At 35.0% G+C, this 27,147-nt stretch overlaps 1 protein-coding gene across 1 annotated transcript in view; it reads left to right on the top strand.

Annotated features, from left to right (window-relative positions):
* The window catches only part of MALRD1 (MAM and LDL receptor class A domain containing 1), a 200,688-nt gene that overhangs the window by 143,457 nt on the left and 30,084 nt on the right, over positions 1-27,147 (top strand). The window contains exons 33-35 of the mRNA XM_051609180.1: positions 12,164-12,439; positions 17,431-17,556; positions 19,980-20,046. Coding sequence (XP_051465140.1) covers positions 12,164-12,439; positions 17,431-17,556; positions 19,980-20,046 — 469 coding nt within the window. The remainder of the gene's footprint in view (positions 1-12,163; positions 12,440-17,430; positions 17,557-19,979; positions 20,047-27,147) is intronic.

Here is a 27,147-nt window from a genome sequence, read left to right as displayed (position 1 = left end):
AGAGATCATTTTTATGGAGGAATGCTTTCTAACCACCTTATTTTTCTCCAGAGATTTTCCAGTTGTAGAATACTTCAAAGTATCTAACTTTTATCACACTCTGTCTTACAATTATGGTATACAGTAAGGAAAACGTTAGGAAAAATTGTCAGGCTGGCCAAATCTGTGCTTGTGAAGAGGCAAGAAAATGACAGAAAATCTGTGTAATAAAATAAACCACAGCAGTTTAGGAGAAGGAACTTATTTCTGACTTTTAAATACTGTTCCTGGCAAAGAGCAGGTACTTAGGAGGAGTTATTTTTTACTAATAATAGTTTCTGAATAAGCACTTAAAAATTCAAATGATAAAACTTGAAAATACTACCTTCAAATAATTTAAAATCACTACCCTTTGAGCAAGAACATTTTCCTTCAACATAAACTATGAGAAAATGTACCTACTTCACTGGCAGCCTTTCTTTGATTTTCGCTCAGCATGCTTATTCAAAGAGCTAGCTCAAAGAAAGGTCTGCTACCTGCAGTACAGGTTTTGTGTAATATTCTCCATTTCAGAAGATAGCTTCACTACTGCAGATCTTTTTCCTCTCTCCATTTTTATTTTTCAGCTTGTCTTTTAAATCACTTCAGGTTTCCTGAGGCAACATGTTCTAAATAGAAGGAATCACAATTTAGCTGGACGGGACCTCTAAGCAATAAAGCATTACCAGGTTTTTATTTGTTTTAGAGTAGTCAGCCCTCATTAGCCAGGAGAGTTACTACAAATCCAAGAATATTTATGAACATTTAAGCAACGTGGGGTCATGCTAGTCTCTGGCCTACTGCAGAAGTAACTTCTAGCAGATGCCCATGCAGAGAGAGAGCTGTAGTGCCAGCTATGGCACAGGATCTAACTTGGTTCAGAATTAACTGCTAAACGAGACGTATTTTTATAGCTTTTCAAGGTCCATTATTTTCTGCTGGTAAAGGTGTGTGAAGATCTGCAGGACCAAAGAGTTTACTCAGTTCTAACAATCTTCTTTGAACTTTAAAGTTATAACCTTGATTTTTTAATTATTTTTTTTTATATTTTATTTGTATTTAATATCTTCGTCATGGTTTAATGCTGAGCTGGCAATTAAATGAATGACAGATTGCTCTCGATTAATCCCTTTCTCTCTCCCTATAGGGAAGGGAGGGGAAATAAGGTAGAAAGACTTAAGAGTTGGAAAGTAAACTACACAGCTTTAATGACACATCAATGGTGAAAAAGAAAATAATATGTAAATATATATAAAAATATATATTAAAAAATTAAAAAAAGCAAAAGTATCAGCCCCCCCCATAATGCTCACATCACCACTGAGGCTGCAGGACAGGCCATGGAAAAGTCTCAGACTTGACTCCTGGAGTCACTGGCAGACAGGAGCTTGATGTAGTAACTCAGGGATTCAGAAACACACAGATCAGGATCAAAGGCAGATGAACAGATGGAGTCCTCTCAGGATGCTGGGCAAGAGCAAAGAGAATTGACCCTCATGATTTATACTGAATATGACACATATGGGATGGAAGACTTTGGTCAATTTTAGTCACCTGTCTGGTCCACTCCTCCTCAAAGGAGGGTGGCAGATGTGATCCCTCTACTCCCTTCTCTTTCCAGAGCACAAGAAGTTTTTTCAGAACCAAGCAGTGACCTTGCTTCTACATACCATTCTCTATGCATAATTATAAACTTGGAGTGTTTACTGAAAAACATGCTGCAAATTTCAGCAACTGCACCTGCTTAGAAGGGACTTAACTGAAAAGTAAAACCACTGAGAAAAAAAATATTATTCTAATCCAGATCAAACCAGGACAATCTTATTTAAAAAAAAAAAAAAAAAAAGAAAGTTAAAAAACATTTCCACTTCTAGTTTCAGATGAGCCCAGAATATTGAAGTGTTGAATCACAATTTGTATTCACTAATACCTTTCTCATAATATTTTCTAGTTTAGATGAAACAGAAGGCATCACAGAAATTCCTAAAATTTCTGCTTCTACTTAATTTAAATCTTAGCATTAACACAAAATTTATTCTGCTTTTGTAAATCAGAATACTATGTACAGTACGAAGTCAGCACTGACTGCTGCTCCTGCCCTTTCATGTAGTGTGGTTACCTGCTAGCTCCTCTTCAGTGACAGCTCTTTGTGAACTTACACTTCTAAATAGAACTGCTTTAAGTAATTGCTTTATGTTTCGGTTTATCCAAAATGAGTAGTGTTGATACTTTAAGATTAATATTTGGATTGCACCTTGGGTATAAAAAGCATTACAAACATCACTCAGTGCCCTTGATTCTAGAGTCTGTGAGGAATCAGTATATGCTTTTCCACCTCCAGTCATGCTATCAGTGCTTATTGCCAGCTCAGTATTTACTTTGCTTAGTGAAATAATTAGCGTTTCAAAGAAAATACATAAATTCGAATGTGCTTATGTGTCTTCTACTCCACCTTTCCTTATCATTCTGTATTTTATATTTCTCTTATTTAGTCTGTTTTCTTTCAGTTTACTTCCCACAGCTGCTCAATGCTATCTGAAGTATTTTCTTTTCTTCTATGAACTACTTTTAATCATCCTTCATTCTTTTATTTTAGACCCTTTCCCACTTCAGTGCTTTGTTTTTTCATCAATTCCTTTCTTTACAAAACATTCAGAAAAAAAGTATCTTTTGCCTATCAGTTTAGCACGTGGGAAAGGACTGCCAGTGTTACAAATTTTCCCCCACAGCCCAATTCAGCTTCACTTTTCTCTGAAAGATTTGTCTGCAGTAGAAAATATAATTATCTAAGGATGCACTGGAGATAAAAGGACAAATCAAAGAATGCAAATCACTTATCACAGATAGTACGTGTTCTCTCCAACACTGTATCATCTGATCAGGTGGAACTGTGCAAAAAACAATGCTATTTCCCAGGCTGCTGTGGGTTGTTTTTTTTCTAATATTGTCATAGTTCTTGACTTCCCTGTACAGGTTACCAACAAAAGGGTCAGATTTGTTATTTAGGTACGGAAGTAGAGGAAAATTTTCAGTTACTGTTGATGACTTTCACTTAGGTGAAAAGTTTGCTTTGACTCATGCCTTAACTCATGCAAGTCTTCCCATTTGTCTGTAGCAAAACACAAACTAGACCTGCTGTAAAGGTTTTAAACAATCCTTACGTTGAGCAAGCTTTCACTTGTAGGGAAGAAACAGAGAAGAAGTAAATCAGAATCTGTGAATTACAAGACTGCATTTGGCTCTACATTCAAGCCTAGCCACTGAGTACTTTAATGTGTTGTGAGTTGTTTCTGGTTTTTTTCAAAATGCACACAAAGGCTTCCAACAACCCTAAAACCTAATATCTTACTGAAATTGAATTTTCAGTTTCTTTGTCATCTAAGGCAGTAATGAGAGACAGCCAGATCCACTCCTATAGATCATTTTTCCTAACTTGCTAGAAGAGCTGATATTGCAAAGATGTACTCAGACAAAGGAAATTATATTTCAATTACAAAAATTTAAGGTAGGTATACTCAGAACTTCAGGTCAGCCATAGCAAGTAAAGAAAAGGTCCAGCTAGTGATATAACCTGTCTCCAACAGTTATGAATGCCTAGGAAAGACTGGAATAAAAGGGGAACTACATGTACTGTTTTCTCCTGATACCTTTCCCACTGCCAGCCATTCGTAATTCAGAGCCTTCCTGAGGCATATGCAGCCTCAGCATGGTGATCCTCAGGGTTTTTTCCCCTTAAACTTGTCAGTTCCCCTTTTAGCATCAAGAAAAGTTTCAGCTTCCAGGAACTAAATTATGTTATTCTACCTGTGTGAATTTAGGCTTCTCTTCATGAGCATAAAAGCTGTTCAGTGCTTTCTCCTTTAGGTTTTGAAAAGTGTAAACTTTTATTTAGATCTTGGTGATTCACTCTTCTGTCTGGCAGGTAGGCTTTCTTCAGGATTTCTTCATATTACAGTTTAAGAATTCACATAAGATGTATGCCTGACAGAACCCAATCCTGAAATTCTTTTAGAGAAAAACAATTTCCCTTGATCAAGAATTAGGTTTCGTTTAGTATCTCTGTGTAATACCACCTCAAAAAGGCATGAAAGATGCAGGTTCAGGCACCAAGCTGAGAAGAAGTGTGTCCCAAAGGGTCAGAACTCCTTCTTTTTTCAAGGTGGAATAAAAGTGTTTATATGTCAGATGAGTGATTATAATTAAAACATAGCAGAATGAAGATAGTTCATATGACATTTTCATCGAAGTAGTTTAGCAAGAGAATAACAATCATAAAGACAATTTCCATATGCATAGAAAGCATAAAGAAGGAGTTAAAAAAAATGTTAAAATCTCTGTGTGAATAATGAGCTAGTGGTCACTGGTCAATGTATTCAAAACCAACCATTAGTCTGAGCTGCTATAAGTTTAGGAGTTCCCTTTAGGTATTGTACAGGTATTTAATTTTCAGAAAATGGTGAACAGCCATTCTTCAGAAGTCAGTCTCCTGATTTCAGATTAGAAACCACAGAGCAAAGGTACTATGTCTGGAAATGCTAATTTTATAATATCTTGGCTAGGTTTTTTGGGATTTTTTTTCTTATAACACATATTGAGAATATTTTCTCCCTATTTTATCTCTGCTTCATGGAGCACAGTTTTTGAAGCCTGATTGTCTATAAACCTTCCTTGCTCTTCCTGCCACAGACTCTGATTTGCTTCACAACAAAATCTATGTGTTTATATACATTGGCATAATCTTTAATCACATTATTGAATACTATTTTACTCAGAGCACACTCAGAGAAATGCCTAATGAGAGATAATTTTTTTTTTCTTCTGTGCATATTATTCAGATACCACTCTGAATGTAGAATTATTTATCTTTACGAAGAGGTTTTCTATACAGCATACAGCTACAGTGTCCAAGTATAAAAAAAAAAATATTTGATAACTGTCTCCATATAACATAATGTTATCTACCTGCCAACTTTTTAGTGAATGAAATAATTTAACCTCTATAGTTTTGGGTATCAGATTGGAAATGTCCAAAACATTTTTGTCTTCAGAGTCATAAAAATAAAGAAGCTTGAATTGATACAAAAAGCAAAATATGAAATAGCCAAAATGTTTCTCCTGTACAGACCCTGAACCAGCAGACCAGCAAAAGCACTACAGGCCAACCAGCCAAATAACCGAGCAGTCTAGAATCCATACATTGACAGATAATTTTACATGCTCTCTGATACTTTTAGTAGAATCCATTTCACGATAGATCTTATAAGAAAAGCGTAACTGACACCTGTACATAATTAAAGGATAGCAACTCAAAAAATACAGTGGATGTTTGGGTGTTATTTGGGGAAAAAATAACCCAGTGGTGCAGAGAGAGTCCTGTTGAAGGGGGGGGGGCGGGGGGGGGGTGTATGCATGAGCGCATGTGAAGCAATAGCGAGAAAATTCTGCAGCAGAGCAGAACTCATCTGGCAGAGGCTTAGACAGAGTCAATGATCCATGTCTGAAACTCCCAGAGGCTGAAGGCAGGAGACACTCAAAGGGTTAACTGCCTGAGCTGCTGATAGTGCAGTGTCAGATCACTAGGAAAAACTCTGTAGTGGAAACTTAACTTCTGATTTCTTTAAGTTGCAGAGCCAGGGGAATCACTGCTAGCTTGTCTGCTCATGCTTGCAGTGAAGCAGAAACCTCTCTCAAGTTGAGAGCTCAGGGAGTTTCTTTTCTCAAGGGCAAGAAATGATTCAGGGGGAGCTGCTGGGGGAAATTCTTGTAAAAACAAAGGAGGAGAAGAGGGAAACAAGGTTCGTAGTGATAGAGGACTGGGAACACTAGGGAAATTTGTGCATAGTTTCTTGAGTTAATTAGTTTCTCCCTGAAACCAATCAGAGCAAGGTTTGGATCCTTATTGGTTGGCAGAGATAGGACATTTCTGCATTTTTAAGGATTATAAATTAAGATCCAGGGCATAGTACCTTAGAGAGCTTCTTCAGCCCGTTTAAGTATCTTCCAGTGAAGAGAGCTACTTTGTGGTGAGGCCACAATTTATTTATTTTTACTTCACAGGAAGGGAAATGGTGAATAATTTTAGGATAAGATAGTTAGACTAAATAAACCAGCATAATTAGTGGAAAGTCCTGAATGAAATTATGTAATGTATATTTAAATAATTATAATACCTTAGTCTAAATCTTTCTATTTCACTTTCCCTTCCTATACCTGTACAGAATTCTGGTACCTCCTGATTCAAGCTAGATGCCTTCTAGGAAACTATTTTTATATTTATTTACTAATAATATGTTAATATAGTTTCAGTAATATTGAACCTCCAAACCCCATGTGTTTACACAAAAACAAAAAAACAAAAAACAACCAACCCAAGCAAGCCTCCAATTACAGAGGTTATATTTTTCCTTGCTAAATTTGTTAATAAAATTCAACATATCTCCTTGGAGGGATATAGATAAACCATTTTTGGAATTAAATTGTTTCATGATACTATCTCGGAGAGAAGAAAATTATCAGATTGTTCATTATGCAAAATTTACCTGACTTCTCAGGAAGAGTAAATCACAAGTTCAGATTTATATTAGAAATTTTTGCAGAGTTTGTCATAGTTTTCTTCTGGGCTCTTCACAACTGATGATAAATTTGTACCTGTAGAAGCTACCTTTCTTTAGATTCTGAGAAATAAGGCATTTAACATAGTGTTGTGTTCCCACCCAATCTCTGAAAAAGTGCTGATACCAGAAGTTGTTTTTTCTCCAGTCAAAACCTGTCCCATAGTCCAGCCCACCTCATTTTGTTGGAAACCAAAGCTTCACATCTTCTCCAGTTCTTCATTGCTCCTAATAAATAAACAAATAAGTAAATCCACCACAAAAACAGGCAGAACTAGTAATTCCTGTAGTGGCAAATATTTCTGTCACAGGTAGTCAGTGTACTCCAGCCAGAAGCTGTAGTTCTCTGAGTAGAAACTATAAATCATTGATTTTACTGGCAGTAAACCTGTCTGATTTTGTGTCTTTGTATGTTAACAAATGGTGATAATTTAAAATCAATTCTGCACAGCTCTGCACAGACATATAAAATTCTGGAGTCATTGGGCAAGTTCTGTTCTCATTGATTCTGACATAAAAGGAAAAGGGTCTCTGGGATCATTTTCAGCACCCTGTCCCTTACTTCTGTGTTCTCATGAGGGGAAGAGATTTAAAGACTCAAATTCCTATTTTTTTGTCTTTTTTCAAGCTTTGAAATTAATATTTTATTTTCTAGAAGAAGCTTTATTAACACTGATGAGGATCCATTCATAGACAGATTGTTAAAGTATTTGAACAACTTCAGTACGGTTAATTTTTTAAACAAGTTTATTTCCTTGCAGCCACCTTGAATAGGCTGATTTCATGTCCTCATCCAGTGTTCGCTGAAGTGAAAGTGAGCACTGCCACTTATTTTGACTTAATTATTGCACTGGATTGGTCTTGCAATTAATTTATACTCTTGTCTAATGAAAACTGTTGGAGGCACGTGGTTTTTTTTTTTTGCCTCTTTTAGCCACAGTTAAGATGTCCAGTCTTTTTTACTAGATTTAGTAGGCAAATACTTATGCAAATATATCAAACAGGTTGTTAGTTTTCAAGGATCTGATGTAAGGCCCATTAAAATCAATGAATCTTTCCATTTACCTAAATGGGCTTTAAAGCAAGTACTGATACAACCGAGTTAATGCTGCATAGTAGCATGTGGTAACTTTATTTCATGCTTCCTAGTGTTGATATCAAAGCCAATGCCTACTAGTCTTAATTAAACTACATTGTTACATGTATATATAAATGTAAATGGAGACCTACTCTGCACCCAAGATCTTGGTATCTGAACAAGAAAGGCAGAAAAGACATGGATAGCACAGAGGTATCTTGAAGCACACCTTGTATCTGACAATGAAATACAGCTATATTCAGCTGTAGTTAATGCAGTTCATGAAGCAGCACACACAGAATTTCGTTTGCTTTACACACTGTTTTGATTTTTGCTTTTTGTCTCTACCTCAACTACCCAATGTCTGTTCAAAGTGTGAGGATGCTTGTAGGGGAGCATTTCTTGGTCCTTAGGTCATAACTCACTCCACATATCTGCATAAGTAGATTTCACAAATAATTAGCATGAATTAAAATGTAATTTTTAGGACCTAATTAAAATGTCTTTTTATGATGTACAAGTAGATGTTTTATCCACATTTTAAACCCTTTATTTAATTTTGGTTACTTGTCATACATAAGATAAACATAAGTGTAAAATGAAACACTGAGTGGAAAGTATAATAAATAAGGACATGTCCTCAATTTGCTACTTAAGAAATCATGATTCCTTCAGCTGCAATGGGACATCAACAATTTGCTGCTGTTTTTCAGGCAGATCTAAATCTAAACTTAGTGTTCTGCAGAACAGAGGTTTTCTCAGACAACATTTTTTTTATTAGTTTGCTTTGCTTCTGTATGCAAATACTGAATGTATCCCTGTGAATCTCCAGTTCTGCTTTTCAGTGATCATACATCTGGGATACAGAAAGCTAAGCTTTTATCCTGTGTTCCTTAGAACACATCATTTTCAGTAGATTTATCTCCAAATTATTAAACAGCTTCCAATAGATACAGCTTATTTAAAAAGTAACCTGTACTCCACTCCCGAATGTGGTCTGAAAATGACAGCAACACAAAACTCAGATCAGGGTTGAGTTGGAAACATAGTTTCTGAACTAGGCAAAAGGTTAAGGATTTTTTTTTTTTTTTTTTTTGGCGTGCCAGTGTTAGACAATTGTTGAATCTAATGTTTTTAAAAGACTGAAATGACCTGTGAACCACAAATGAATAGTCCAATTTGAATTGTAAAAATACACTTCAGATTCTGCTGTTTACATACATACATACAACCTTCATGTATATTTACAAGAAGAGTGCATGTAAGATTCATCTATATGCATCAGTTTAAGGTTAGTTTCTTTGGCTGAGTCAGGTGAGTATATCACTCTGTAACTCAGCACAGAGGAAGGTATTTGTAATGAATCTTTCATTAGTCCCAGCTCATTTTTCACTGCAAACCACACTGCAGTCTTAACATTTCAGTGCAATTCTTCCCAGCAGCAAGAAAACAGAATGAGTATTGCCAGTCTTTAGAATGAAACATAGCAGCAGCAGATACTACAATGATATGCTTAATATAAATAATTACATAAATATTAGTTTTGAATGTAAGTAATTGGTTTTCCATTAATATGTTGCTTAAGATTTCTTTTCCATTGGAATTAGTTAATGAATTTATGGAATTGCATATTCCTAATTAGTCACTTTTAAATGTTAGATATAAACAAATTAATATTTTATAGGTTTTCAAAATTTTTACCAGGCACATTTAATTTATAATTAAGAATGGTATTTATAACCTACTTTATACAAAGAATATAGTTTGAGCTTGGGAGTAGAGTCTCAGCAGATCACTGCAGTTATGGGCTTTTCTACAATGTCATCCAGAGAATAATTTTCCAGTTGCAACTGAAGCCAAACTGATATGAACTAACAAATACATAATGTAAGTTAATAAGCAAGGTGATATTCTTACAGTCTTTGATGTATATTCTCATCTTTTTAATGTTCTGATCTAAAATTATTTTGCTGATTTCAGGGTATCAATTTGGATTTTTATTGATGTACTGAAAATATAAACCAGACCTCAACAAGACCCCTGGTTAACCTTACTCCTAGTTTAACCTCTAGTTTAAATTGGAGACATCTTCACTGCTCTCAATGAATATTGCACACTCTAAAACAATTTGTACACAAGTCAGGAAGAAGTTCTTTCTGTGTATTATTCTCAACAGCAATAGGGAATCATGATTAAAAAAATAATAATAAATTATTCCCCCATTTAATAAAGCATTCAAGCTCTTGCCTAACTACTGAATTTAGTACATGATCATTCACATACATAATTGCTTTATATTATTATGAGCATAAGGCTACACTGATCAGTACTACAAAAGCCCAGATACACTCAGGACCAGCTTCATAATAAGCAAAGCATTTCAGCATTATTGAATTAAAACAGGATTTCAGTTTTCAAAACAAAGGTAGGTGGAAGCCTGTTCACAAACATATCATGAACAGGACAAGCTGGGTCAAAAATCTCACATATGTATTATAAATGCAGTCTTTTCTGCAACATAAAGTGATGACAGGAAAGCTAAATGTATTGGAACTGATGAGTTAATTTCCACTGTAACAGAACAACAAAAAAAAAGGACTATGTAATGACAAAAGTGCATGCCTAAATGGAACTGACTGCAGCTTAAGTTATTTTCACTACCTAAATAGCCTCTAGATACAGCAAGAAAAAGGGTCAGAACTAAAAGAAGGGAAAAAAATGCAAATTATTTTTTTTTCCATAGCAAATGCAAACTAAAAATAGAAAATACTTATTTTTTTAAAACATCCATTGCATATAATTTGGTCTTTTTTTAACAGTATCAGTTTTATATCAATAAAGACAGAAATATGTTCTCAACTTCCCATACATTTCATCTTGGCAGAGTCACAGCTTTATATATAAATTCTTCATGATGAACTCAATTCTAACCCTTTTATGTGCTACTATTAATAATTATCTCCTAAAATATGGCAACAAAATAGGGAAAAAAGTGAAATATAAAATAATTAAAACTTGTTTTTAAAAAAAATCACTGTGATTTAAATGTGTACAATCAACTAACTAAAAACAACTTTCACAAACCTTTTGAAGCAGCATAAATTACTTTTTTTTGTTTTGACACTAACACATTTATAAAACATATTGTGAAAATGCAGACTTTTCAATCCCATTTAAAAGTACATGTCTTTGAGGGATTTATGAAGTGATTCTGAGTACAAACAAGATGAAAGATCAGTAGGTTATTATTTTCACTGTGTCAAAATCCTTTATTATTGTTTTATGTTCAGATTATGTCCAGCATATGAAGCATGCATTTCTAGTAGCATGATAGCATGTAACACTAGTGGTCAGAAATTAAGTCAGGAAAGTTCTATTGTATGAAGCTTTTAAATTATGATTACCTGACATAAAGTCAAAAAGAAAATAAAAAAATTTTAAGCTAGCAAAGGTCTTTTTCCTTTCAGGTGTTTCAAATGGTAAAATGAAACTAGTATTCTGTTTATCTTAATGCATTAGCTGTTCATTTTTGTACAAAATGCTGTTGGTGTTCATGGTGCAGGTGTTGTAGAAGCTGAGCTTTTTTCAGCAAAGTTCTCTTGCAGTAAAACCCCAAAGTGGTATCACAGAACACACAAACATACTGATATACCCAGTAGATTAAATGTAGTAAAATAATGTCAAAACCTATGTAGTCCCTTACGGCATGTCAAGCCTTACTGTAGCAGTAACAGTTGACTTCTGAGGTCAGAGAGCAATTCTTGCACCATTTCAAAACACAAGTTAAAAGCCTCCCATGAACTTTTGCACTTGATCTGCTCTGCTTCAGCAATCCTGTCTTTTATACAAGTGATCACATTATTTTGTTGTTCCTTTTCTCAAGCAATCAAAGTATTATTTTCTTTACTCCTCTGATGCAAATTTACCTAGAAAAGATTAAATACAAAGAGTTAAATTCTGAAGATTTTTCTCCTTTCCCTGCACATAACCCAAAAGTTACAGGAATCCATCACACTGCTCCCACAGGAAACACTGTTGGTGTAAAAAACACAGCAATAGCATACCCAGTTTCTTAGAATTCAGTTTCCCCAAACAGTTCTGATGCTTCTGCTGGTAAAATTCAGTTGCAATGATTTTTGTAGGAAGGAAGAGGGACTTAGGCGTCTGAGACTAAATTATTTATGTAAGTGATCACAGAAATATTTTTCCAGTATTTTTTCCAGCAATGCAAGTAATTATGGGATATTACTTCTTTTGTCAGAATTTGAACTTTAGAAGCAAACTACTGCAGCAACACATTCTTTTTATACAAGTTGGGATTTTTTTTTGTTCGTTGTGGTTTTTTGTGAGTTTAATAATCAAAATCAGCTGCCTTCCCTTGGTCCCCTGTGTTTCAAAGGCCGTATAGATGACTACTGAAAAAGAGGATCAATTAATATTATTTTTTATCTTGCAGGGCCATCTGGTCCACACCCTCCAACTTGCAGTAGTGACCAGTTCACTTGTGCATATGTGCAGCAATGTTTGCCTCTCGCTGCAAAATGCAATGGGGCTGAAGAATGCAAGGATGGAAGTGATGAAATTAACTGCCCCATGGAGGTGCCTACCACCACACCTCCAGGCTCCTGCAAGAAAACAGAGTTCCTGTGTCCTTCCAAAGGCTGCATCCCATCCCTCCTGAAATGTGATGGTGTGCCTGACTGCCACCATAATGAAGATGAAGTTGGCTGCCGTAAGTTGCTTTCATTGCTAGAGTTAAGGCAATGCATACTTACTTTCCTGAAACAGTGAATTGAAAAGAGAAACATCATGAAGTACAGTGTAAAATTCACTGTTCCCTAATGTATTACCTGGAGAGACACACTATATTTTCAAATAATTTTGTTTATGCATTCTTATTCCCTGGTTATCAACTTTGATAAATGCTTAAAATCATTTATATTTTATTTCTGTTACTAGCTAGAAGCATTTCCACTTTTTTCCATAGATCAGTCAACTGCATTTACATTGCCTCATCTAGTATTACGATATGATAGATGGATAGATAGACAGACAGAGAGAGAGAGATCTTCACAGTTCTGTAATTCAGTAATATTCAAGGCAGTCCTGACCTTTCCAGGATTTTGAAATGAAGTCAAGATTGCCTGCAGTAGCACCAGTCTCTGCCCTGACCAAAGAAAAAGGCTTCACAGCAAAATCCAAGAACAGGCTTTAAACTGCAATTAGATACCATGAAGTTTCAGATAGACAAAAAAAATCTGCCCATTTCAAAATATTTCATTATTGATAGATGAACTGATGCCAAACCATTTCTTCCTAAACTTCTAATTTTGCAAAAGCTTTTTAACATCATATTTTTCCTCCTTATCCAAATAAAAACAATTAGTAAAATATCAGTTTTCAGTGGGGCTAGGCGTTCATATTCTTTAAAATTTTATATCAAAACTACTGCATACCTATGCAGGCGACTGCATAAGCCATTTCTTTTAACAAGTTACAAAACTGGCATGGATTTTGAAGTCCGTCTGTGCATGCATTTCTAGGCAGTTTTGTTAAGATGGTTCTGTGTTGGCAAAAGGCATGATTTTAGAGATATCTCTTATCTTAAATTCCATATGCTCAAATGGCATGTAGAAATTTTATGTGTCCCATATCAGTAGAATTGCTCCTCATTGGGCCCTTCTCCCTCCTCAATCTGTCCTCTATTAGAGACTTCCCTGCTGTATCCTGGTACATGTACACCCCAGCTCCACAACGCAGCAGCAAATATGTTATAGAGTCCCCAGATCTGAAGGCCACAGGTTTTCCATGATTATCAGTAGTCCCCAAGCAGCTGAGACATTGTTTCATTACCTTTGACTTCTAAAAATGCCCAGGGAATGAGGGGAAATTAAGTCCTGGTCTATTCAAGGAACAAAAATTCTCCACAGTTATTGCACACTTTGGGGTTCTGAGTGGAGTGGAAACTTAGTCAAATCTGTAATCTTCTTGTTACTCCAAAATTCAGTTTTGACTATATAGTAGCACTATATAGTATTGCAAGTATAAGACAGGAATACAGAAGAAGCAACTCATGGTTCTTCTCTGAAGAGGATCCTGGTTGCGGGCAAAGCAAAAAGAAAGTGGTTAGTGGTAGTTTGGAATAGAACCACTGAAAAGCTGATTACTTGTCACAGCTGGTTCTCCCATCAAAATGTATATGCCATGAGCGTGTAGCATTTCATCTCTAGCTATCTATTTTTACCATGTGAAATGTAAGTTTGCCAACAGAGAAAGGTCAGAGAGAAAAAAAAAAAACAAAACACCTCAGAACTTTTATGTACATTGAAAAATTTTTTGCATCATCTATAAAATCAGTTGTGCTAGTAACTCCAGCCTGTGTGTACTGTAATGATAGCATAGATTGAGAGTGGGATTTTTTTCACATTTTAGATTGAAACTGATTTTTATTTTTTTTCCTAAGCAGTTATGAGAACAGAGTAAGATTTAAGTAGCAAAGTCTTGTTATGTTTTTTGGTTGATTGGTTGGTTTGGTTTGTTTGATTTGTTTTGGTTTGTTTTTTTCCCCTGGTGCAGATCAAATCTTCCTGCTGATTTTAGAAAAGTTCAGTTTAGGAATTACCGGCAGCCTCTATTTTATGTGTGCCATGTCCCTTAGCAATTTCATTCATTTAAGTGTAACAATAGACAGCAAAAATCTTCTGGCTTCAGATTTCAGGAACTGGTCAGAGAAAATATTCGGGAATAAAGACCAGTTGTCAAACTGCATCTTGTGTCTTGCAGAGATTAACTATAAAATCCAAAAGAAGGCTAGGACAAAGAAAAAACTACCAAAAAATGCATTAGTCAGAGCTCTACTAAAACCACAGTTTCTACCACAGAAATCCTTTTCCACATGACTTTGAGATTTCTGCAGGCAGAATTTCCCATGGACCTCACTCAGCAGTTAGGTTGTACACTATTATCTTAATACTGCTTTATACCTATTAATGTGGTGGATATTATTACCTGCTGCTTTTAACAAGAAAATCTTGGAACTGTTTTCCAGTTACAGATGTTCTACTTCACCAGCCCTCTTCTTGGTCTCAATTTTAGTGAAGGGCACATTATCTTTCGATCAGATTTTTTTTTTTTTTTTTTTTAATTGCCTGATTACAATAGTAAGGGTGAAAAGCAAAAATTAGTGGTGTGGTTAGTACCACAGCATCTGTCTGAAGTGCTAATAGCAATTAATAAAAAATTATTTCTCATTTCCTTGTAGTGCACCAAGCTATCTGTTACAGTCCTGGTAAATTCAAAATACCTAGTAAATATTAAAAACTGTATACTTTCCAAGGGGCTGTAATATTTTTATCTGTTCTGGAGATGTAATATGTACCTAGAGAATTAATTATAGGCCAAAAGTTGGTATTTTCACTTTCATGTCTTCACTGTTATGAATACCTCCATTTAATGTCTTTATCCCAAAAACACTTGAAGACCTCCATGAAAGTGAAGAAAAACTAATTGAAGAAATGTGAAGCTAGTTGTAACTATGTTATTTTTAAAATGTGCTCTTAACATTCTTTACCTCAGCATCAGTAACTTAGTGTAATTGTTGTTTCTGTCTTAAACACTGGATCTGTGCAAAGTATTCAACAGACAGATCTATTTCTGTGACTGTCCCATCTGTAAGTGGTACAGAAATCTCAGGGCAATAAATTTGTTCAAGGTAAAGAGACATATCAAAATCATCTTGATTATTATTTTGATGAAGGGACCAAAAATAACATTTATTCTGTTTTATCCTTGGGTATGAGTCCAGTGGCCAGTCCAGGACTAGGGGAAGAAATAAAAGGCTAAATGACACTTTCTGTTCTTACCGCACCCCTCAATGTAAGTTAGAACTCAGGAACTGAATCTCTGTGTTAGTCATAATACATATGGCAAAACATAAGTAGTATTCTGTAGCCACATATTTTACAGCATTCTCAAAATACACATGCAGGTGAAAAAGGTCTAAAGCACATAAAGGAAAATATCTTTTATGCCAAATTTCCAAGTTTGTTCTCATTGAAGTCCTAATCTGAACATGTAATTACATTTACAGATTGAGCACTTGTGTGCAAATGACCACTTCACAGAACTGGTTCAAATACCGTTGGGATATCATCCCCCAAATTCCAAATGGTATCCAGGATTTGGATCTGATAGCATGCAAAACAAGTATGAGATTATTGCTTGGATAGGAAAATGCAGCAGAGAGCAGGGAACTGTCTGTTACTTTCTGGAAAGCTGCCAATCATAAGAGATAGATGGTACAATATGGTAGAAAAGTGGAGTGATGCTGTAACCTGCTGGGTTTTTTCAATCTGCCACAACCTGTTCCAGCAGACTAAGTTGTCTTGTTTTTATTCTGCTGTCACTACCAGCAAATTCCCCCCTCAGTATCAAGACCTCTCCAGCCAATTGAAAAGGCTTTGATATAAGCACATATTCAGAACAGCATAGTGATAATTTAAATTAGTTCTTATAAAGGTTAATTGAAATTGGAAACAAAGGCAATATCCTCTTTAGAGTTGCTAGTATTATTCTGCAGATATTTCTGAAGATATCAGTAAATGGTCAGTGCATGTAATTAAAAGGTCTGATCCCACAAAGGCTTACTCACATGAGTAGTTTCATAATTCTGAAAGAATATAAAAACTGGCAAGATCAAAAATGGGAAAGATTTTACTCCATTATTGTGGTCTAAATTAAATTGCAATGTTGAATATTTAGCACACTCTTGCAGTCCATATAGGTCAGTGATTTAAATTATATGTAAGGGTGGAACCAATAACTCCTACAGCAGCAGAAGGCTTGTTGCCATGTACACAGGCATCTTGAACCCAGGAGCAGGTAATTATGAAATTTAGATGTGGCAGTGGGGTATTTTTAATTTTCTGAGATTCTTCCTCTCACTCTAAACTCTAAAGCTACTGTGAATACATCTTATTCTGCTACAGTCGGAAGAGTTACTTCTGATTTTATCTTATATTTCCTAAAAAATAGTTTAAGGTAACATACGAGGACATTGTGTGAAATAAAATGACAAAATGGTGCTAGAGAGTAGAGGAGTCTACAGGACAATCAGGTATAACCTGTAGATCAGTGAGTCAGGAATAATTCAGTACTGAAAGGTTTATGTGTTTCCAGAAAACTTTTCCCTTCATAATTCTTCTGGACAAACAGAAAATATAACTGAATGCCCAAGAATGAAAAAGTTGTGCAAGTTCAGATTTTTTCAGTATAGTATTTCTCTATTTTTCATATGTTAACTCTCACCTAGTATTTGATTTCTTTGAATAGAAATAAACTACACTATGTCAATTTTTTATTTAAAAATTAATTCCACAATTTTAAGACTAAGTTGTGAATGAGAGTTGATAACATTTTGTAATACTTTTTGGTGGGTTTCCAATGGAATTTTGCAGCTTATTCTGTCAATGTTTTAAGTAAATACACCCTCCTCTTCACAGTTATAACCTGGGAAAATCCAGCTTCTGTAACATCTGTGCTCTGTGTTTGTTTATTTATTTATCTACTCAATAATAAAGTTGTATGCCTTTGAAGATGAAAGCTTGTAGAGGTCACGCAGATACAAGTTTATATACTATAGAATGAATTAAGTTTCCTGGTAGTTTTTGAACTGTGAGAAAAAGAAATATCCTGATAGTAACTACCATGTTATTTTTGTTTCAGCCATTAGAGATTGTTTTGATGGTTCTTTGTTATGTGCACCAACTAATCAGTGTATAGCACTCTCCCAGCGTTGTGATGGCATTGCAGACTGTATTGATTTCAGCCTTGATGAGTCCAGCTGTTCAGGTACTTTGTTTTGCATAAAAATATCATTTGAAACAAAAGAGTACTGTCATTTCCTACTGAATCTTTAGGCAGTCCTTGAACTTGACTGAATTTCCTTTGCTAAAACTTAATAAAAATCCATCAGGCGTGAATTTTTCTGAAGAAAGTGTGAAACAGATAAAATAGTGAGAAAAAGATGGAAAATGGTATGATTAGTTAAGATATTTACAAGGGGTGTTTCTTAAGCTACAAATAAGTTGTTTTAAAAAAAGCCCCTGTAGTATTCTGCTAAGGTACTCTCTTGATTTTAGCTAATTGAATTACTCATTTAAGTTAACCCATATTTCTGAGTTAACAGGACATTTTGTTTGGGTTTTTTTCAAGTTAAACACTAATCGGATTAGAAAATAAAACAAAATATAAAGCATTTGTTTTAGCAGAGTACATTTCCCATAATATTCAAATTTGGTTTTCAATAGGGAATTGATGGAGTAAGGTAAGGAGAGGCCAATAATACACATCCAATCTGAAGCAGATTTCATTAACCAAAAATATAATTATATAAAAATAAAGTTTATATTCACAGCATCCCATTCAGTCACACAGTTACTGTAATTCTTCCCCAAACTAGTTATAAACTCTGTGCCAGTTCTGTGCTAGCACTACACCCCTGACTTCAGTGAAACTGCATGAGCTGAGAAATTAACTCTGTTTTTATAATTTATTATGACTGATGTGATGAACTTCACAATATATAGTATATTTTGCAAGAATATAATTCATTTTAGGATTTTAAATATTTATTCACAAATGAAAAGGATTAAATTCACTTCTTGGTAGGACGCCTCCACTGGTTTCTCTGGGAGTGAAACTTGCCCACAAGTATTATGTTCATTACATCCTTTTGTTATATTTGTTGGTTTTTTTAAATATGAGAAAAGAAATACATACCAGAAATTACAAATTTCACAGTGCAGAGTGAATACATACCTGCTAAGTTTTATTTAGAATAATTATTTTAAATGGAAAGGAATATATTCAGAAATTAGTTTAACGTAGGAGAATATAGAACATAAACTAGTAGGCTTGCAGGATAATAAATTACAAATCTTCCACTATTTTGTCAGAAAGCAGATATTTTAAGCAAGCAATTTACTTTCCAAAATTTCTTCTTAAAACTAGAGCTGTCCAGTCTGAATAGCACTGTTTATTTGCCTCAGCAAACAATTTTACTTGACACATAACCAGAATTCTTTAGGTCTAATTTATATTTTATCAGTGCCACAGTTTTAGCCAATGACCATGTGACAGATGCTCTCTGTTATTCCCCCACTAACCTCCCAGGGGAAAATAAAAAGAGGAATAAAGGAGAGAGATTTTAAGGTTGGAAAAACCCCAATAGAATAGATTTAATTGACTAATAAATAGTAACTATAATAATTATTATAATGGTGAATTGCATACAAATGTATACAAATATGTAAATACGGAACCCACACTCCTCAGTTGGTAATTATTTCCAGACCAGAAAAGTCCCAAACTAGATTCAGCAGCAGATGGAGGTGCCTGAAGGACTAGAAAATCCAGCCAACACCCCAGAAGGAGAGGCCAGGAGAACGCTCTTGGAGGAGCCGTTTTATACTGAGCACCAAGGGCAGGAGCGCTGTGATTGGTCCCCATGGGTCACCTGACCCACACTCTCCTCCCCACAGGCAGTTTTCATCCTGCTGCTCTCAAACCAGGACAGCCAGTTATTTTCTTACTAAAGAAGAGTGAAAGGATTAATTTTGGGGTTTGAGTTTTGCTTGCTGTAGGGATGTAAAGCTAACCTTCAGTAAAACTAAATTTGATGATGTGGCAATCCATGGTAAGGGCTGTCAAGAGCTAATAACAGTCTATCACTGACATCACCCTCTATTTGAACACCTTTACTCTTTTTTACTGGTTTGTCTAGTTCTTATGAGAATGTGACTTAACAGTTAAAATTCTGGGCATCTTTAATAAGAAGGTTGGTGACACTGGAGTGTCTATTCATCACCCCTATATAAAAACTATTAATACTAAAATAGACTTAGGTACTAATTAAATGCAAGTTCAGGTTTTTTGGCTCTTATTTTCTATATTCCAACTTGTTTGAAAATCAAGTAAGTGGCAAAAGTTCCATTTCTGGAGTGAAATGAAACTCTGATTTGAGAAAAATTAGAAGCCTGTTCAAGTGAAGCACCAAGTTTTTTATAAGATCAAGAGGAGCCCATTGACTATAATGTAGTTATGACTTGATACTTGCATCATGAAGTGTCAAGTAAAAATGAAGATTTTTTTGGAAGTGCTAATCACCCAAAATGACTGGTGTGAATTTTCTATTATTTTGAAAATCAGACAATGATATATATTATAACAAGTGGGGGAGTTTTAAATTATCATTTTGACTTTTATGTTTGCAGTTTGTCCTGAAGAATATTGCAAAAATGGAGGAAGTTGTTTCATCAAAAATGACATTCCGTTATGCCAGTAAGTTTCACTGGGGCTTGATTTGTGCTTGAAGTTGGGAAAAAGGTACTGTTGAAAGAGTTGTTTTGCTCCCCAGGAACTGAAATGACAGTCAAAGGAGATGTATTTTAAAAGTGTCTGTATATCTGTAGTATTTTTATTTACAGTTAAACCACATTTTGAGAATTTTCTCAATTTTCATCTATAATGACATGTTACATGTCAGCCTGACACCTTAAGTTTTCTGTGCCTCAAGTTTCACATGAGCATTTAACACAGGCTTCTATGAAAAATGATGCCTCAAATGAAGCAGGTGAAGTGTACTTCAGACAATATTTACAGCAGGCCATGTCCTCATCTTTACCTGAATTGGTTATGTATTTTTCTTATAATGTTATTTTAGGCATATATTTGGAGAAAGAAGCTAATTTTTTCCAGTTATGCTAGACAAGGGGTTAAACATATGTTTGCATTTTTCTATAAATACTCTATGTTGAAAAACAAATAATGTATGCAATTCTTATGGGGAATGTACAAGACAACAGAAATTGTCTCAGGCTATCTGAAGGGATGAGTTTACACAAAATATCACTCTGTTTCCCACTGAGAAATTAGAGGAGAATTTTAAAAGTGCAAAAACCAGGTTATACGTTACCATACTTTTGTCCTTCTTGTGCTTCAGTGTATCTTGCCAAAGAATCTGCTGAATTACTAAAATTATTATTTTATCAAATTACCTGTTTTAATCAAGACCAGACAGTAGAAGAAATGCAGTAACTAACATACTCAAAAAATACAGGCTCTTTCATATAGAGAAGTTTTAAATTTCATTAAGCTAGCTGTTTCAAAACTTCAAAACAATGTCGGTGTAGAAGGTTGCTCTCATTTCTGTTCCTGCTGCTGAAAGCAGCTTTTCTTAGCTGGTGTGTAATGATTGTAGTAACATCACTGACATGCCACAGTATTTTAAAATGTGATGGTTGCTATGGTGGTGGATTTTCTCAGTGAGAGTTTGAGTAAATGCAGAGCACTGATGCTTTGCAGGTGATGGTTAGCTTCCTACTTGAATGGAACACAGCCTGATGTCTGTCCTGATCCTCTCTGGTGTTTGACTTCTGAGTTATATTTGAAAGCCATTTGCACTTGCTTTTCCTGTTTGGTCAGAAGAGTACTTGGGGCACATATCAAATATGTTCCCCTTGTTCCTGCTACTTGGATATTCCCTTTCTCAGCCACACTAGATGGAGCTGAAATGCTTATGGCCACAGGATTTTACTCCTATTGTCATGACTGAGGTCCCTCCTGTGGTGGATGTGCAGCCAAGGGGCTAGTGCAGGAGACCAGCTACTGTGGCTGCACGTGTAAATCATTATAATTTGAGGAATAATGTCTAGATTTTTTGCAGTTTCAATAGTCTGATTTTGCAATTATTCTTTAATTATGTTTGTAATTTCCCCAGTTGTTTGTCCAGTATTTTTTGTGTTTTAATATTTTTTAAGTGAGACCTCTGGAAACTTCCCCCTAGTAACTAGCAATAGGACAAAAGGAAATGGGGTCAAGCTGGACCAGGGGAGGTGTAGATTGGATATTAGGGAAAAAATTCTTCACAGAAAGAGTGGTGAGGCATTGGAACAGGCTGCCCAGGGAGGATGTGGAGGGAGGCATCGTCCCTGGAGGTGTTCAAAAAATGGGTAGACATGGCGTTTCAAGAGATGGTTCAGTGGTTCCGGGTTGTAGGGCGGATGCTTGAACTTGATGATCTTGAAGGTCTTTTCCAACCTTGACAATTCCATGAAACACCAGAACAGAATATTGATGAGAACGAGGAAGCTGCAAAAAGTGTGTTTCTAACACAGACATGGAAGGGCAAGGCTTCAAAGATTGTACTACTGCTGAAAAAACTCCTGAGAAGGGAAAAATTGTATTTTACCAGATGGATAATACATAATACTAAATCTCATACCAGCTAGACAAGATTAATACAATCACATTTAAAATGTCCTAAATATCATATATAATAAACATAATCCTGTACTTTACTTTCCTTTTATTGTATACAAACATTTCTATGTAATATAGTAAATTTCAGACCCTTATACTAAGGAGTATAATGAGAGTACTTTTATAATTATCTGAGCTGTAAGAAGTCTCCATTCTTGAATAGAAAGTGTAATTTCATTCACTAGCCTGTAATTAAACAATTGTATTATATATTGTATTATAAATTAGAAGTACATCTTCATTAAACACTTCTTAAGTTACATTGAATATGTACCATCTAGATAACTGAGCTATGGAGATGAGAAGTTCAAGGGGTCATTATACATAGATAACTAATTAAGGTTATCTTTGTAGTTGTGTATCTAGATGCTGATTTGGCCCAAAGTATAGAAGCTGAATTACTTTCTTTGCTTTATAGGATAAAAGTGAAAAAGATTAATTTCTCTCTTTTTTTTTTCTTTTAGAAAATAATTTATTTTACAAGGTAATAAGTCATTTAGATGAGGGGATTTTGCTTATTCTACTTAAAAAAATTACAGGCTATTTGGTCCTCTATTTTTTTATTCTTTCCTCATTTTTAAATTGAGCTCATTATTATAACCACAAATGGTCTGTTTTAATATGCAAATAAAGTGTTTTCTCCCCAGTGGTGCAATAACAAATAGTATTTCAAACAAATTAAAAAGCAAAAAAAAATATACTTTTTCAGTAGTTGATACACTTTCTCCCAATATGATTTTGTCTTCAAATTAGTAACTTCTGGTAAACACAATACATTTTTTAGGAGAAACTCTACAGGGTGGCATGAATCTTTAAATAAGGCCATAATAGCCTTGTTCAATACCTTTTCCACTTAAGTATTGTATGTGCTAAAGGAGAGAAATTTAGAAATTCCATATCGTCTCTGGGCAATGTCTTCCAGTGAGGAATGTAGGGGATTGGTTCTGAACATCTAACTTTGATGTATTCTTGCAAGCACAGTTTTACTGGATTTTTGAGGAATTATGGTGGTAGTTATCTTTAAAAACTAAACCTAGGGGGAGTTGCTTAACATCACACAGTATGTCATGAAAATGTGGTGATAATGGTATTCCCACCTAAGAATATAAAATGTTTGGAAGCATCTAGACTGTGATAAGATGAAAATGCAAAGCCTAGAGACTAGCAATATAGACACATTCAACTCATGACTAAAGAGAGTTTATAGTGGAAGATGACAATTTCCGTTTCAGCTGTTTGTTCTGTTGCTCTCAGAGATTCACACCTCAGTTACAGGGAGTGCTGCTGACGTAGTAATAAAAATGAATAAGTATCCTAGTAAAATGCATACTAGACAAAATAATAAAATAAATAATAAAAATAAAATAGACATTATAACATAAGATAATAAATATTAAAAGGAAAAAAGGAAACATATGGGAAATTTGTCTAACAATTTTATGTACCACATTACAGCAAAATAAATCAGTCATTTGGCCAAATCGGTTTTACCTAGTGAGAACCTTTCCACTGAGCAAATTATAAATAATTTCTCTACAAATGGATACACTGTCTATCTTTTTCTAGCTAGAAGCCATAACTTCAGCCTTTGGATTTTTCTTCCTTTTTGCAGATAATAGTATAATCCTGAGGTCAGCTTCTTATGACACTGGAGCCAGCAGCTTCATGAAATTTGCAGCTCCTAGAAATGATGAAAAAAAGCCAAAAAACATTTGTCTGAATCAATCCTAATCAAATATATAGGGCAGTTTGCCACCATCTCCATTGAGGCAGCAAGATCCTCTGAAGTTCACTTGTGAGTGGTCTTTTTCAGTTTCTTTATTGTAAAACTAAAAGAAGGTTGTCTCTTTATAAAGTTTGACTGCACATAACTGAAAGCCAGATATTTTACTCAATTAAACAAATAGGACTGAACAGACCCAAAGCTTGGTTTCACAACAAATGTTTCTGATCATGTTTTTGAAAACTATCTAGCACCAGATTCAAATGTAAATCAGACTTTCTCACTTAACTCTTGAAATGTGGTCCTTTTTTTGTATAGAAAACTAAAGCTCAAGACACCTGTAAAACTAGAAATGAGCCAAGTAGCTGTTAGTCTTTCTCTGTCTTCCTGAGGTGAAACACTGCTCTGACAAGTGGACCCTCTGACCTATTGCTAGAATCTGAATATCACTCATAATGGATGGGCACAGTTTAGATACAGCCCATTGGTAATGCTGGAAAGCAAACAGTGACCTAGAAATTTTCCAGTTGTCTCTTTCTGATACCTTTGCTGAGTGGAGAGGTTTCCACCTGTATAGAAAACTAGCAAGAAATTTCTGGGACAACCTCTAAAGCAAAGAGACTGATTAACATTATGTACATCTTTTTCTTGCAAGTTTTTGGAGTTGAGAGGATCCAAGACTTAGCTTTTGAAATAAAAGTAACAGCATGTTTCCTTTTGAAAGGTGAATCTACTACATTATCTACTTCATTACACCTTTACAGATCAGAGTGGGAATTATATTTAGAGACTGATCAAATTAATTGATGTTTTAGTATGAAGATACTATAAGCTCACTGAGAAGCTTGCAGGCAAATAAGTATAACTTAACAGACACAGTGAAAATTACTTGGGCACATAATAACGCTTATGGGAAAATTTTTCTTCTCAGCTGTATTTCCTCTCTCTACAAAACTTAGTATCAGTAGCACTTAAGAAGCTAAAGACATTCATCCTCTCTGATAGTTATCTGATATTTCTATTTTAAATTTCAATTCAATCTTAAAAAAGAGTCAAAGTGAAATGAGGTAACTACAATGTGTAGGAAACCATGGTGAGGTTTTTTTTATCAAGTGCAGTGCACCTTTACCTCTGAATGACTTACAACCCAGAACTATAAGCATTATTACATTTAAAATTCAGGAGATAGGTCTGTCTGCAATAGGGGCAATCTTAGGATCTGGGAACTGTGTCTGTAAGAGAGGATGCTTGTTGAGTGACAATATGATAGATTTTTATGTGGGAGAATGTTAATTAATGTTGGATATTGGATGTTTGCCAAAGTATGGAGGGTTCCCTGAAGGGTTATTCCTACAAACTCCAGATGCTGAAGAGTAGGAAACACAAATTAAAAGCCTCAAATCACAACAGTTTTTCTTTTTGCTTTATGCAAAACAGGAAAGAATATCTGTAAAATAATAAATACTTCTCAAAAGAGAGAAAAATAGGGAACAACTGAAGAATTACATAGCAGTGAAGGAAGTATAAACAAAAAGGCTGTGAAAGATTCTTGTTCTACAGCCCCCTCTCTTTCGCATTCAGGTGGCCATCTTTTGTTCACAGAAGTTTAAAGACATCTTTGGGGATGTCTATTTATAAGCACGTAAGTTATTTTATATATTCTGAATTGTATAAAATTAAACAATAATTAACACAGCCCAGGTTCAGATGTCTTACTTAGCTTGAGTAACAATCTTTTTCCATACTTAGTTGTCCTGGCTTCAACTGAAAGTAAGAGACAATACTTGGTGTGAAACCCAGTATTCTCATACCTTAAGATTATGCCCACCTGTTTACATATAAAAACTTCATTGCCTAGAATCAGCTCACCACTAGAGCCCTCTCTGTAGGAGGTAACTGGAAGCTACTGGTTGGGCATATCTAATACAATACAAAACATATCATAGAAGTTGTAAGGGAGACCTTTGGAAAACATATATACTATCAAGCGTGTTAATAAAAGTTTTACAGTTTCACTACAGTGAGGAAGATTGTGATGCAGATAGTTCTGTGCTGAAGACGGCAAGAGAGATGGGGATGGTGGAAGTATGTATCTGAGAACCTGTGTCATTGTGTAAGTTGTGAATGAAAGACGTACACTTTCTATTCTGTACTATCTACATCCTGATATATGCCCTACTCAGTCTGACCCACTATATACCCTGGTGTCACAATGTCCTTAAGATATCTTGAACGGTTTAAATTTTCCCTTTTTTTCAGCCAATGTGAATTTAAGTCTCCAAGAACGATACCCTTTGTGCTGTTGCTAGGTGGCTAAAGGATAGCCTAAAAGCAGCAAATTCTACTAAATTAAGAACATTTGAACTTTTCTTGCCAGCTGTCATAGTGTTGACTGATCTGGAAAGATTCATGCATTTTAATTTTAAACACACATACAAACATAGAGGATTTTTCTCAGTGCTTGGAAGGATCTTTTCATGTTTGCTATAGCTCTAACCAGCTACTAGGCTACATCTCTAAGAAGGAAGCAGTAACTATGTGCTATTCCCACACAGATTTTTGTATGTCCTTTAGGGAAAAAGTACATATACACTTAAGCTATAACATTTTGTCTGCATCTGGTCTGCAACTCATATTTTCAATGTACAGGAATATTTTCCTTCTAAAAATATATACTGGGTTGTAAGATATATGTGAAATTTGAAATATCCTTTAAAGTCTGTCAAGTTAATGTATTTCATGCAAGAGTTACAGTATGAATGTCAACACCAGAGTTACAGAAAGTATAAACATCAGTCAGCAAGCTAGACTTCAGAATTCAGTAAACTGCAGGACACTGAGGTTTTACTTATTTGTTTTTAAATGATGAAGGTGAGAAATGTTTGGATTTAGGTGAATTACTTCCTTATGAATGAGAAAACTAACTGGCCAGGATGCATGATATTTTATCCTAATCTGTTTATTTGAAGGATGTGTGCTTTGGCATCAGCAGATTAGATAACAAATTATCATATGGTTTCCTAGCTGTGAACTCTCTGGCGGAACTAAACCATGCCTTAACTCACCCTCTGTGCGGTCATATGGAAGCCAAAACTTTGGTGATCCTCTCTGTGACCAGTGAGAAAGGACTGTCAAGAAACCACCTGGCTTCTCAGTTTTTATCTCTAGTTCTGTACACACTTAGAGCATCTTGGAAGGTGTATAAATTCCTTGGATGGTCTTCAGGTATCAACTGTGTATAAACATGTACCTTGTGCCTAGGCTAACCCTTGACAAGTCTTTGTTGGAAAAGAAAACAGTATTGGAGCCAACAATATGTGATGATGGCTTCTTTAATGTAAGCACTAGGTGAGATTATACAGTAAGAGTTGTCTAAATTCTAACATCAAGTGTTTAAG

This window comes from Apus apus, chromosome 2, assembly GCF_020740795.1.
Source record: "Apus apus isolate bApuApu2 chromosome 2, bApuApu2.pri.cur, whole genome shotgun sequence".
NCBI classification, from domain to species: domain Eukaryota; kingdom Metazoa; phylum Chordata; class Aves; order Apodiformes; family Apodidae; genus Apus; species Apus apus.
This window is presented reverse-complemented; position numbering and strand designations above follow the sequence as displayed.